Below are 15,620 nucleotides of genomic sequence, written 5' to 3'. Positions count from 1 at the left end.
CTTGTTTTGCCATGGTGTGTGCGCGTGCGTGCATGTCTGTGTGTGTATTACTGTAGGAAAGTATGCAAATGACCATGCATGTCTTTCAGGGATTTACTAAATGGGATTTTGGAGGACAACGTTTTGTCCTTTGGTGCATTTTTGAAATTACGGCTGACACCTTCAGCAGGGAGAAGGAGACCAAGCGTGACAGGCACAAGTTTGTGTGTGTGTGTGTATGCACCACGTAGTTTTGCCGTGTACAGAGCTGTTGTGTATTTGTTGTCATTCCATGTTGATGCTCGGCAAGAAGCTGTCGAAAGAACTCTATAGGGAATACATTTGATTTGCAAATGAAAAAAAAACACACCGGCATATTTGCAAAGACACACACACACACAGGCGCAGGTGTTTTTGTTCCCCGTGGGGATGATTTGCAACTGAATAGGCGTGTTGCTCTGGCTGACTTCTAAGTTTTGACAAAATGCTTCCAGGGGAAAAATAAGCCTGTATGTACCAATGACATGCCATTTACCAATGTTGTACCTTTCATCAATAGAAGCCTGTGAAAACACTGTTAGTTACAGCTAGAGTAGCTCTATTAAAATTCAACCAAGTGCTGTTTGCACTAACTTTCCAGTCAATGCCTAATGCTCACATGGTGTTCAAGGTCATCTTTCTTTACACTCAGATGTGTGTGTGTGTGTGTGTGTGTGTGTGTGTGTGCATGTGCTCAGACCAGATGACAGCAACAAAGTTTCACAGGAATCTAGAGCTTAACTGTCACCGGACGCTTGACTGTATCATTTTTCATACTTAAGGTATGTGTGGTAGCATGTGTGTTTTTTTCTGTGTGTGTGTGTGTGTGTGTGTGTGTGTTAGAGTGTATGTGTGTCAGGGTGTGTACAGGCGATTTGGGCACAGCCAGATGGTTTTTGACGACCTGTAGCGGCACCTTTCCATCTCCCTGTTGAAATAGCACAGGTGTTTCCTCTGATAGCTCTCTCTCTCTCTCTGTCTCTTTCTCTCTCTGACCAGGAAGTGACAACCGTCCACACATCCCCATCCAAAAGACTGACGTCCAGCAGCCTCGCACAGCTTGAACCGTCAATAGATCAGACCATGGCTTCACCTCAGGACACCTCTCTTTGTGAGTATTTCTTTTTGTTTTTCATTTGGAGATTTTCTTTGAAAAGATACTTTGACACAACATCAAATATATTACAGAATATAACATGAGGCCTAGCTTTATTGCATCATGGTTACACTAGTCTGTCAAACAAACAACCGAGGCTGCAGGATGGTTAATGCAATGTGGTGTCCCATTTGTCCAATGAGATAAACATTTGTCAGAAAGCAGCTTTTGAAAACCAGATTGTTCATTGCCAGATAAGGCTGCCTCCCTGGCAGGTTTTTAATGGGAAGCTTGGGGCTCGCTAGATACTGTGCTTCCATTATTGTGATAGCAATGCTGTGGTGGCTACCTCGAGTTTGTTTTCCACTGGCGCTGATATCAGTGTACACACAGATAGAGCTTACAGTGCAAGGTACAATCCATTTTTTAACTCTGTGAGCATCACAAACAAGCTAAAGATGGTTAGTTATCACGTGTGGCCTCGCAGGTAGCTCAATATGTTGATCATGGAGTGAGTATTAATTGCGCGTGTGTGTGGAAGAAATAGAAAGTAGAGGATTCAGAAAAGTAGGATTAAATACCCCTCAAAAAACTGTAATTTGAATTCTGTAAAACTATATTAAAAGTTCATCAAAATACTCTAATCTTCTCCACACTGACCAGTGCAAGCATTTAGCTGTTAAAAACACCTGCAGGAAGAATTCAGTCAAGCTGAGCTGCTGCCCTCAGCAGATAAATTAAATTGGCAGAACATCTAAAAATAAAGAAACTGAGCAAAATCTTAATTAAATACAGTGAGTAATCAGCTATGAATGGGAGACTGAAAAAATACATTTTAGGGGATTTTTTAATGCCATTTTTGGACAGCTACAGCAAAGAGATGACAGGAAATGAGTAAAGACATGTGGAATGACAAGCAACAATGGTCCAGGACGTGAACAGGGGACATTGCAGTTCATGGTTGGTGCCTTAAGCCCTAGACCACCAGGGCAGCCCTCAAAAGAGGTCTCCATATAAAATCATGGAAACCAGCAGAGGTTTCTACCTTTAACCGCTGTCACCTAAACACTGTAAGAGATACATTCCTGTCTATGTGTAAAAAAAACCCAACATAAAGCCATTCAAGATAAATATAATCAAAGCTCCTCCAGGCTGTATGATCTTGCCTGATGATGAAAAACTACCTTTTCTGTCGGGGAGGACAGGAAAACCACAAGACTAGCAGCTCAGTTTGTTACCTACTGCAACAACAAAACACAGACAGCTAACAAATAACCTGACAACATACATCTGTTTTACATTTTTACATTTACATATAATATGTGTCATGTACAAAATAAATGTAATACATGAAAACAACATATGAGGAGCTTTTGACCTGACTGTATTTGTAAAATCAGACTGGCTATATGAACTGTGGAAACAAGCTGTTAACACAACATGGACCTTTTCAGTTGCTATAGCAAACTTGTTAACAAAAGGTTGCCTATTTACATATCCAGCAGATATGGAGCAACTTTAGCATTTGTTTGGAGTCATGTTTAGACTAACTAATGAATATAAGTTCAATATTCTCTCTTCTTTTAGCTGTTATTTGCCTCCAACAAGAGAAAAATATCTGGCTCTTTAGCAGCTGAATGCTCCACTATGTTCATCAGCTAGGTTATAACTTTGTCTGGATGCCATTTGGTGCTGGGCAGGTAGCATATTGTAGGTTTTTAGTTTTTTCACTGAAAACAGCTGCCTGCTCCTACTGAAAAAATGCTGGTGAAAGCAATGAGAGTGAATAAAACAGTAAAAAAAAACAAAAGCTGAAAGACTCTAAAACACTCTGTAGAGTCTCAGAATTAGCCTGTTACATACAATTAGTCATGTAATCCATTGTAAACATAAAAATATTGATTATAGCTGCTTTACATGTCATGCCAATGCAAACTGAAATAAAAAATTGACAAAGAAAGGTGGTGATAGTTGGTAGTGACAAACTATAGTGATGAATGTGTTGACAGGCAACTGCCTCAAAGTGGCATCCCAGTGTTTAAAACACCTTTGCACACACACATTCATAAACTCAACCATGCATGCTTACACTCAATATACACACACACACACGCAGACTGAGAGCCTCTCCATCTCTACCTGAGATCAACAAGGCTTTCGTGTCGCCCTACACGCCTCTAAATCTCCACAACACGTCTAAAATTGGAGCTTGTTGACGATCCTCCGCTTTCCCGTCGTCCTGACTGAGCGACGGCTTTTGTCTTGGCTGACAAGTTGTCAGTGGCAATGTCGCATAATGCGCGAGGTCAAATGACTGACGTTTGTGGCGAGGGGGCTACAGTAGCTGTTTCCTGCAAAGCTACAATGTTTAAATAAAGCACAGTGGTGGTGTAACTGTGCTTTAAACAGATGCAAAGCTCACCTCTAAATCTCCATGCTGCTGCTCTTTCTAAATAGGCATCCTTGTTTACTTGTTTCCTCTCATGTTACACCAGAATCACTACCATGAAACTGTGGCTGGCTTTGTGTCACACACAATAGTGGGTGTTCAATACTTGTGCTTTTATATATTTATATGTTATACAAGTTTAAACAGCCACAGATTCCCTCTCTCTCTCTCTCTCTCTCTCTCTCTATGTATATATAAATATATATATATAATTAAACTCGTCAGACATGCATGGCCTTAGAGATTTTTTCGTTTGCGTGTGCAAGTGTGCAAATGCTGCCAACTGGGGCTGGATTTGCCGAAAAACTGTTTTTGTTTTAATTAATCTCCTCCCAGATTTGCCTTCCAAATGATGATGTCTTTATAATATTATCCTCAGGAAAAACAAAGATTTTCTTCCTGTCAATTTCACTTTTGACTCCCTTAGTAATTATGGGACTCAATTTAGCCCTTAAGACCTGATTTATGTTTGGAAATTGAAAATTGAGGTTCTGGCTATATTGTGTATTGATTAATTGAACAGTATAGGTTTGAAATGGATGGAAATATGCAAGATAATTGTTCCTTCACCTTCCAGTCCTTCACCTTTAAGCATAATGTTTCACAACCTCGTTGAGCAAATGGGTCATTGTACTCAAAGTGTTTTATCTTAATCACACTGTTAATATCTGTGGTTTCACCTTGACCAATGTTGGACACAGTGTTTTCCCAAGCGATTGTGTTCTTTCTTTATGTTGCCTATATAAACACACGGCACGCTTATTCACTTTCTTAATGAGATTTAGATGAGAAGATTGATATCACTTTCATTGTCCGTGAGCTAAATAGAAAGCGAAAGCCTGCAGCCAGTTAGCTAAGCTTAGCATTAACACTGGAATCAGGGGGAAACAGTTAGCCTGGCGTTCTCCAAAGGTAAAACTAATCTGCCTACCAGGACCTCTATAGCTCACTAACACACTGTGCCTCTTTTTTAATCTGTCTGAAAACATTTAAATATGTATTTATTTTTTTGTTGAAAATGGCACCCATTGCTCACCCAGACAGCTTAGAAGGGATATTGTTTCCTTTAGGGCTGCAACTAATGATTATGTCCGTTATTGAATTAATCTGTTGAATATTTTCTTGGTTTAATCGATTAGTTGTTTGGTCCATAAATTGTCAGAAAATGGTGAAAAGTGTCGATCAGTGTTTCCCAAAACCCAAGTTAATTTCCTCTCATGTCTTGTTGAGCAACAGTCCAGAACCCAAAGATATTCAGTTTACTGTCATAGACTATCATATTCACATTTGAGAAGTTGGAATCAGAGAATTTTGAATGTTTTTCTTAGATCATCAAAAAATCTCTTTGTGACAGGTGCGTAGGTGGAGTAGGGTCTAAAGTGTCATTTTAAAGTGTTGCTTAAAATGAATCTGTTGTCAAGCCCTTCATGATTGTAACAATGAAGGGCCATGCGACTGAACTTTACTTGACACGTCTGCCAGAAATAATTTACACATTTATAAAAGAAAGCAATAAGCTGGTTTCTTAGATCAAAGTTTCAAGAGACACATCTGAAGAGGTAATATATCATTGTCCACAGTGTTGTAATAACACTACTTTGTCATGTGTTTTTGTGGCCTGAGGATAATATCTGATGACCTTGTCCATTCAGTTGTACAGTAACACCATTTCCACCAATAACCAGCTGAAATTAAGTTGAAAGTGATTGGGAACATCTTGAAATTGTGTTCTCACAGACAAAAATAGCAGGTGAAATATTCCTTGAGCCATTAGCATTGATTAGCACAACTTTATCAAATCCAGATACAGTAAATTAGGCTCACTATTACATTACATGGAACAGTAAATCTCTTTACTTACACTTACTTTCACAATTCACAGTTACTAACTACATAGACTGTTAAATTGTCCGAAAGTTATTTTAGTTTAAAGCTCACTTGAGTGTGGACTTCAGTGTGGGGATATTCTCTGGCCCCTTCATTAGGTATTCTACCGGAGTATGTTTATTTTCCACTATGGGAACAGGAAATCCATGTGCAATCTCAGTGGGATTATAAACAGAGTACAGCTTCTCTACAAGCCTGATAACCACGATATTCTCAAGTCGATGTGCTGCCAACAGCAGCTCATGGGGTGGGCTTCCCGGAGAACACCCTGTGTTTCATAAAAGAGGTGGGTAGACAGTTGTGATCACAGCTAATGATATGGAGAGAATTGACATAAATGATTCCTCTTGGGTTAAGATAGATATGCTCTTGTACTGTCAAAAAGGATGTAGGCTAAGAAAGTGTGAATGAAAGGCCCCGGGCTGATCACACACAAACAAAAGGTCACTGGTTTGAAAGAGGACCTTTGCCATTGCTTTAGGGCAATGTATGTCCAAGAAAGAAGAAGGAGGAACAAAAGAAAGAAAGTCAGAGAGTAAGAGAAGAGAAAGAAAGGATATGATATATTATCATATCATACATGGAGTGTTTCTTGATCGTTAAAGGATTCTAGCTCAGTCCTCTCAGGCCCTCTGCACTGAATTTTCTCACTTTGCATTGGTTTTGAGTGGCTTACTGTCCTTCTGAGGAGCTGTCTTTGAAAAAGGTTCAAAGACATCTTGATGGCAGGCATACGGTGTACAAGATGGGTTAAGCAAAGGTTCACCTAGAAAGGTTCGCTCAACTCCTTTTACCAGAATGTTTTAAATCATTCACCCCATTGAGTCGAGCAGCTTTTACCAGCAATATTTAACTCAAGAGGGACATTGCAGGTCAAAATATGAGTATTTCAGACCTGCTGTATGCAACAGCAGTTTGAACAGATTGTCAGACTGTCAGCTTGAGAAGAGGCATTGATCTAGAAGTAGCGTTAACATATCCATTCCCCGACGAATGGTCACATAGCTCAATAATCAATAATGCACATATAGAGGCAGGGCTATGTAGTGAAACGGTATATTAGTATGACCTGGGCAAGTCAATTTCATGTCCAGCCAGCTATTTCAAAGGTGTGGTTTGACATTTTGAGAAAAAACAGCTGAGAGTTGGATAAGACAATCGATACCATCCTCATGTCTGTAAGCCAGCAGCTCATTAGCTTAGCTTAGCATAAAGACAGGAAATAGAGGGAAACAGCTAGCCAGTCTTTTTGTTATGCTAAGCTAATTGCCTCCTGCTCTATTTTCTATACTTGAGAGTACAGACATGATGAGAGTCGTATTGATCCACTCATCCAACTCGCCACAAGAAAGCGTATAAGCGTGTTTCCCAAAATGCTGAACTATTCTTTTAAGAGAACATGTGAATCTAATCTTTTTTGTTTTGCTGTGATTAACATGTTACAGACTGGTATAAGCTGTGTCACTTTCCCAGTGTTTCTCTGTAGTTATATGTTGTCTATGAAGCAGTGTGTATGAAATCTATCTCCATTATTCGTGCTGAGTCATGAATGATATTTACCATGCTAACAAGCAGCCATTTCAAATGCCACGTCTCCCTGATCTCTGCTGTTTAAACGAAGGATGTCTGTTTTTCCAATTCACAGTATGGGACGTCTGTCTCTATAAGACTACTGTGACATAAGGTTAAGGGCATGTTGGGTACCTCGATACATGATACTAAAAACAGCCAACCCACATCCACCTACCCTCTCCCCTAAGTCCATCCTATTTTTTACGAAGGGGGACTTCTAAAATAAAATCAGCTGTCACTGGATGCCTGGGCCTCATTGAGCTGTGGAGCACACTGCTGGAGCTGGCCTCCAAGCCTCACTGTCTGTCTCTGCCCAGGATTTTCTTTCTTTGCTGGGTTAAGGCCGGGTGACTAAGCCCATTTAATTTTCCGGAGTTCCAAGGCCCTTTTCTATATAGCTTGGATTCTATTGTCATTTGACGTAAAGAGCAACCTACACAGTTGAAGAAGGTAAGTGATCTGTGTGGATTATCAGCATTTAAAGGGTGACTCTTGTTGCATAGCTATCAACATAAGCCCCACTGTCAGTACAGCTCTTTCAAGGTGATTTTCCACTGGAGCACAAGTGGAAGGAGACAGATTGGAAACGGTAGATGACATTTTAGTCAATAATGAATTGGTTTGATGTACCCAGGCTGCGCAGACATGAGACGTCTTCGGTGTAAAATCAGAAATAAGATTGAATGGAGGGACTGAATTGTGTCGGAACATTGGATGCTGGAGCTTCATAAAGAATGAGACGTGATATTTCAGTAGGTTTTCTGTGATTCCACTAGGATTTGTGCGTTGTCATAAAAGATGCATGGGGCTCTTCTTGTTTCCTTCCACCAGACATAACCAGCAGCAATCTGATCTGGAATATTCTGAAAGCATAGCAAATCGGAGACAAAGTGCTTAGCCTAGCATAAGGAAGCACTCGAAGGCAATCCGGCCTCAATTTAAAGAAGTTATTTTGATAGATTTGACAGCTCAATTACTGTGCCTGTTTTGCTTTCGTCCGTAAGGAGAAATCGCCCTCCATGGCTGACATTTCAATTAGTGTAGCTCATTTTGGCGCTCCTGTCTAACCTCGCCAGCCAAAAGCTTTGGTCAGTAAGTAGTGAACAGAAAAATTGGGTTGCTTTAGGCTTCTGTTGTGGGGAGAGGGCAGAGAAGGGGGTGACACCTCTGTGATTAGGTGACGGCCTCTACTTGACATAGATCTATGGGTCTTGGTTTAGCTTTGAGATGCTAAAACATACTGCCTTCTCTCACACCCTTAAACACTGAAATTACTCTCTTATTCGTTTTCTCTGTCTTTCCTGGGTACATTCTCCTCTATTGTCTCTTTCCCAACACCTCCTCACTTTTAGCCAGCCGGCAGGGCAGCGCCTCACCTCGCCAGGCTGCGGCGATGGGGCAGTGACAGGGAGGTCAATGCCCCTCGGCTCGGCCCAATATAGCCGCTGAGTCGTGCATACCGGCAGCAGCGTGGCCTCCCCCAGTGACCCCCACTTCCATTACCCCCCCACCCCGCACCACCCAGTGCCGCTGCCGATGTGGCAATGAAGAGATAAGAAACTGAAAATAAATAAGGAAGAAGAAAAAAATAATAGCTAGTGTAGTGGTAAATATGTCAATAAGCAGGTCAATATGTTCTCCATCAAAAGCAGAAATGACACAGGTTTGAAGTGTAAGCCTGTGAATTGTTTTTTCTCTTCCTGCTATCAATATCACACTGTAAACAGACTTGGCCTTCATTATATTGGGGCATCTAAAGCAATGAGACAGTGTTTGAAAGCAATTATTAATGCTAATTAAACATCCGTCGGTGCCAGTACTAATTAGAGGCAGCATGGGGAGATGGAGAAAACACTTCGTAAATCTTTGAAAATATTCTATCTCATTAGAAGTTCTTGAATTTTGAATCCAACTTCTTTTTATCCTTTGATTTCTCTCACACACATATACACATCGACACACACTTCCACTCCATAAATCATCCTGTTACAGGGGAAGATGACGCTGCAGACAGGGCCGGTTTATAAAAAGGCTGGGTTTATTTTTTTTTCTTCCAGTCAGCCCCCCCCCCCCATCCCCCTCCCCTCCCTGGAGCCTGGTTACCTCACCTCCCTGCTATGGCAGCTTTGCATGCAGCATACCCCTCTCAGAAGCCTGAGATATCCAGAGCGTTGTTGTCACCACTCTCAGGCATCAAAAACCCTCATGTCTTTGCCTCTCTGACAGCTCCAGACCATGACGTGAACATTTATCTCTGGTGATAAATGAGGGCATTATCCTTGTGCTTCTGTCATCTAGCAGGTATGAGGTTACACCGCAACCTCAGGTGTAGGATTTCTGACCCATATTAATAGGATGTAGCGGGTAAAAACCCTGTTTATTTTCAGATGCTGCTGTCTCGAGCATCCTATTTTCTCTCCCTGTCTGGTTATTGGTTACACTAACATGCCAGGTGTAGCAGAAAGCTAAAATTGGTAGGATGAGTAGAGCATGCTTTTATCACATGTTGTCTGAATAAAGACCTGGTCACACTGGTACATGGCACAGCGAAATTCATCCACATATCTTCCTGAAATATGTGTTTCCAGAAACTTGGTGACATTTATGACTACTCGCAGGGCTAGCTGGTGAGCTGCTTGCGAGGTAACCACTAATACACTAGCCAGGTGGGAACATGGTTTTCTTCCTGGCAGTAACCCATCAGAAAGAGAAGCCAGCAGGGAAATTGCTAACAGTTAGCTTGTTAGATCAATCGCTAACAAGACATTAAGTTCACGCAGTTTATTTATGAGACGTAGTTGTACCATCAACTCCTTTCTCATAACTGTCTTCTAACCATTCCTCTTTTATGGAGCTGTTTACGCTCTGATGGAGGAGGCTAAATAAAAGTAGATGGTGCAACACTGCTCATTAGCTATGATGGCTTCCTTCTCTGCTCCCTTCAAGTTCAGTACTGTCAAGAGTTCTATTTCCAGCGCCCCTACTTCCGGAAATAAAACTGCTATTAATTTTTCCCATAAAAAACGTCAGAACACACAGTTGGAATACGTCTACAGCTTGGATCGACATGAGACTACCCCGGTTGAATCATCAGTACAAAAGATGAACAGCTTTGTTAGAAAAATGTCTGGTTCTTTGATTAAAAACTCAAAGGTACATAAAAACATCCAGTCAATTTCTGTTACGTGCGCCGCTGATGGCGGGTGCAAGCTAATGATAGCTCCGACTGACAATGAAACCTGCAGCTTAAATCAATACACTTTTGGATTCTGGATCAATTTAGGACATTGTGCTTTGTCCACAAATTCAATGATGAAGCATTTGGAATTTGCTACCATGCTAATTCATGCCTCTGGCTTCCTGGTCATAGGAAGAGCAGCTGAGGCTCATGGGTTTTATTGTATTTAGAGCTGTTTGATGTCTCTGAAACGAGGTTGAAATGATTAAAACCGGTGGTCATAACATAAACCTGTAAGATATTTACATAATCCATGAGTCCTATTTTTCTTTATACACTCAGTAAAATGGAAGATATTGTTTAAAGAAAAAATTGAAAGGGGAATACAGAACGGGAAACACTTCTGGAACCACTTTGCAGCTCTGTTGCCTGTCAGCAAGTCCAAGTAGATGTGAAAAATTTGCATGGGCCCACTTCACCCTCATGAGCAAAACCACTGATCCAGCCGACATGAGTTCCATTGGAATCAATTTATTAATCTCACCATTTTAAATGCTGGTGTGATGGTGCCGGTATGATTGGTTTTTAGTCTGGATTTATGACTCATTTGAAATCATGTGGTTTTATCTACCAGATACTGAGGTCAAACCTGTGGGTGTTTGATTTCTTCATTCTGATGATATAGGCTTCAGGAAAAGGTTATATCAAGCATGTGTATTCATAGATATACTGTACTATAAATGAGCTGAGAGAGGTGTTAAGATAGCTCTCTCTGCACCGCTAAGCATGAACAGTACTATACCAAGCACTGAATCTGTCACTGATCTCTATACTAGATCCATATGCATTTAAGAGGCAGCTGCTGTAAGACTTTTCTGCAGTAGAACTCATAATGACTTCTACTTTGAGCCAGAGTTAGACACATACACGCACAGAAAATATGTAAGCACCTAGTTTGAAAACACAACAAGGAGGAGGATTTCAAAAATGTCAAAAGGTTACAGGGTGAGCACGTAATGAGAAAAAATACTTTCTATTTAGGGTCTTCTTTCATCCCACAGTGTTGTTGCCCAGAGAGAGAGAGAACATGCCAAGAGCTGAAAGGTCCAGTGTGGGTGTATACTGGGCCCTAGCGGAGCCTTCTCTGTTGCCTAATGATGCTTTGTAGCACAGAAAAGTCAAATGTAAAATCAATGGTCTTCACTAATTGGCTGTCCGCAGGGACGTGCTGAGCAATATGAAGAATCACAAAGTAGTGCTTTGTGATTGATGAATACTCCGCGTCGGCTTTGTGTCGACATTCGTTACGGATTGTTTGCCTGTGGCCACTTCTTGGTTAAAATATCTGCAATATCTACAAGTAAGCAGATGTCTTTATCAGAAAGGCTGGGATTTGAAGCAGTTATGAAACTAAAGCTACAACACTATAGTGTATACATGTGTTTATTTCCTTTTCCAATGAAGTGGTTTATTGTAAACCCGTCATCCGTGTAATTACAATGCTACAATATGATTATGTAATATTTTAGTAAGGGTGCTGTTTTCTGTGAAACAGCTAAATGAAAAATCTACTCCATCGATTCTGGTTGAAACTTCACCTCTACCTCTTCCACAATAATGACCTCATACAAAGCCGTCCAAGTCCAATTACTAAAGGGCAAGCTCTGCATCAGTCTTCATTGATGTGCCAAAAGAGCAATGAGACATTTTGGAAGACATATTTGATGGTGACATGAAGTTGAGTTCGGCTACATCTTCCATAACGATCTAAGGACTCTTGCATTGATGAAGGGCATTCTCATCTCATTTTTTGTGTGTTTATGTGTGTGTGTGTGTGTAGGTGCAGGTAGCGCAGGTAGATCCAGGTCAGGACGTCCTGAGGAAGAGCCGAACCAGGTGAACAGGGCCTTCAGCGCCGACGAGCAGGAGTCCGAGCCGGTGTCGGTGAAAGAGCGGCTGGCGATGTATCAGGCTGCCGTATCCAGCAAAGAAACCAGCAGTTCCTCCTCTGCTGCGGTAAGACGATACTTCCACACGGATGTAACAAGAGATGGCAGTCAGGATACGCAGGCAGCCACAGAGCTGGCAGACAGACACATATATGGATGTTTAATGTTTTCAACAAGGTGATAAATGGACAATATGTGACAAACATTCTTAGTATTTAGGACCAAATTTCTGTCATTTAATTCTCCCCAAAAGAACAAATCTGCTGTCACTGAACACTGTCCTGCTTGTGGGCTACTTTGTAGAGCAAGACAAAAAAGGGGGACAGATGTCACAGGGTTCTGGTAGGATTATTTGTCACAAGGCTCAGCACTGGACAGGAAAACTAAACCTCTAGAGTGTGATGGACTCAGGAGAAATCACCAGTCGTTTTATATACAGTAGGGCTGTTGTTTCCGCACGATATAACATTAATTGCTCAACATGAATTTAAAAAATCTGGAGCTTGTTATAACAAATTAAAGCCAGTTCAGTATTGTAGATCTGCAGCTGGGTGGTTCATTGATAAAGCCTTTAGCAGTACTAAGTATATTTTCTCAAGTACTGTATTTAACTAAAAATTTGAGGTACTGGTATTTTCATTCAATGCTACTTTATAGAAATATTGTAAAAGTAGTGTCTAGTTGGGGGCTCCTTGTCACATTTCAGATGAGTTGTTAGCAGTTCCACCAGAGAAACATTTTCCCCTCTAAACTTCTCACATGGTTTCATTTATGAGGCCCAGAGAAGTAAAAGTATATTCCATAAAACAGCAGAGATTAGAGAAAAGTCTAAACAATCAATAGAAATGTGTGTAGCAGAACTTAGCTTTTTCTTCTCTCCTACCCCATTAATCACCCTACGACCCCCTAGATTTATCTTGTGAGCCTTTGGAGGAGGCCCAACCCCTATGTTGGAAACCAGTGGAGTAAACTACCTAACCTTTTACACCTTGATGCATCAGTAGCAACAATCTAATACTGTGGTATATAAAATACTGTATATATTCAGTATATTTTTCTGCAGAACCAGTACTTTTACTTTTGATAATTTAAGTACATTTAGCTGATAGTACTTATGTACTTGTACTTCAGTAAGATTTTCAATGGTGAACGTTATTAGTACTTTACTTGAGGAAGTACTTCTTCCACCAATGGCCTTTAAGGTTATATGAGTCATTCCACAAAATGATTAGGATTTGGACTTTGAAATTTTTAGATTTTTACCAAAATCTATTACTTTTCTCAACACCCCACATTAAGGACATATTTAACTTCTAGAAAAACATATTTTCTCACCTCAGGCATCAAATCTCTATTACTACTGGTGATTATTTTATGATATGACCACTATTAGTCTTCAACCCCATTATTGTTACTATGGAAACTTTATGTGACAGCGACCTCATCATTTTTTAACTCAGTTAACTTAAAACATCGCCCATCACTCCACATAAGTCTCTAGCAAATATGAGAAATTCTACCCTCAACAGAAAGCTTTTGATCCATGTGGTTTCAATATTAAATGTGAAAAGTTATTTTCAAGACTGTGTTTTTTTAAAAGATGACAGTAGCGGTCAAAAGTCTGGACACACTTTCTCATTCAAGGGAATGGGAAGATGTGTCCAAACTTTTGACTGCTTCTGTATATATGAAATAATATTCAATTTGATTATATAGTACGTAAGTATGTTTTTGTTTCACAGTCAGAATCGTAATTTGAAAAGCACTGACGACATGCAGGCAGCGGTAGCCACACATACATCTTGTTATAGTACAGAGAGCAGCGCACAAAACCATCAATCACCATGTCAGAGTAATTTCAACTGCATCTGTGCAGAAAAAACAAGTACTCTGCAGCAAATTCAGATGAACCCACACAGCCAGCACATCAGCAAGCCTTCACACATGATTCCTCCTTTAATTAAACACAAAAAAAAAACATTTCTGAATATCACTGAGTCATTAGTCAGTACCAAGGACAAAAATAAGCCTCAGCAGCTTCGAAGAGACTGCATGCACTTTATAAACCCAATAATTCAACTGTGTGAGCAGTCAGTCAGCCAAGGCCATTACAGTAAGTCAGCTCAATTTCTAAAATAAAGCTCTACGAACTGGAAAATGTCTGTTCTTTGCTTGTAAATTATGGTCTACTACTACAGTACATAACAACTTAATGGAAATATCACTTATAGGCTCTGAAATGTTATTACCTGCTGTAGATTGAAAGCGGAGATAGAGAAGGACCGCAGTGATGAAACTTATAAGATGTTTAGTCTGATTATATCATAGGTTTACACAATGCAGGCTTTCTGTTATAAGATTGTAGTCTCAAACACAATCACAGCTTGCCATAATGATCTCATAGGGGTTATTTTGTCAACTCTAGACAGCTATTTGACAGCCGTAGAAGATATTATACTGCACAGCTGTTCTCACAGGCTGAGTAGCACTATCCATGACGACTAAACTGAACTTCATGTGTAAAATCAGAGGAGTGCCCCCTTTGTACACACCGCCACTGGGCCCTCTTGCATGTTCGCTTATTCTGGCAATCAAGCAGCATTCAGTTTTGCCTATGAAATCAGCATTCCAGCCAGGACAATTGAAGTGATTTACAACAGAACAGAAGAGGTCAAGTTCATGAGAGTATAATAATTTATATCCACTAAAGATCCTAAAGTATTCAGGAGTTCTTCTGTTCGTTTCTTAACACGCAAGAGGAGCCAACAGAGCTGTGCAGGAACATTTCACATCATGTAGTGAATTTAAACATCTAACTGTTAATATCAGACTTGACACCTGGAAGAAAGTTGGAGACACTTCATGAAAAAGACTTTAATCTATGGAAAATTCACAAAAACAGTAGAATAGCTGATCAAAGTCAATATCGCTTCTTTAAGAAGTATTTGCCATCAGCAGGTATAATCCTTCCTTGAACAGTATAGTTTAAAAGCTTCAAAGGTACTGAAGTTGTTGACATGACGTGCAGAGCATTGGGTGTTGATGCTCTGTGCTGCCAGCGTTGTAGGCCTGTGACATCATCAGCCTAATTAATGCAACTGAGCAATCAGCCGGCACAGCTGGCGCCAGATGCATAAAACTCACAACTAAAACTGTGTGTGTGTATGCACAAAGCCAGAAATATGCATACACATTCTTTTTTTTGTCAGATTTATAAGGCGGTGCCCAGGCATGACTGCTGCATAAATCATTGTAGGTGCACGAGCCTCATTTCCACTTTCATAATAAGCCATAAATTGATGTAGACACACCCTTAATCGTCCCTTTGCATATCAATACGCTTCCTGCTCCACCACTCCTTCATTGATTGTTTGAATCGACGAGGTTCTCCAGCAATGCCAGAGCAGCTGTCATTACGTGTGACCGTTACACACGGCTGTTGCTATTTATAGCACCTATATCATTAATTCA

General features: G+C 40.4%; 1 protein-coding gene across 1 annotated transcript in view; it reads left to right on the top strand.

Moving 5' to 3' along the window:
• The window catches only part of xirp2a (xin actin binding repeat containing 2a), a 55,635-nt gene that overhangs the window by 23,040 nt on the left and 16,975 nt on the right, over positions 1-15,620 (top strand). Inside the window, exons 4-5 of the mRNA XM_042405147.1 lie at positions 1,018-1,129; positions 12,041-12,216. Of these exons, the coding sequence (XP_042261081.1) occupies positions 1,018-1,129; positions 12,041-12,216 (288 nt within the window). The remainder of the gene's footprint in view (positions 1-1,017; positions 1,130-12,040; positions 12,217-15,620) is intronic.

Source organism: Thunnus maccoyii, chromosome 24 (assembly GCF_910596095.1).
Source record: "Thunnus maccoyii chromosome 24, fThuMac1.1, whole genome shotgun sequence".
Lineage (NCBI taxonomy): Eukaryota > Metazoa > Chordata > Actinopteri > Scombriformes > Scombridae > Thunnus > Thunnus maccoyii.
The sequence above is the reverse complement of the archived record's forward strand: the minus strand, read 5'-3'. Positions and strand labels throughout refer to the sequence as shown.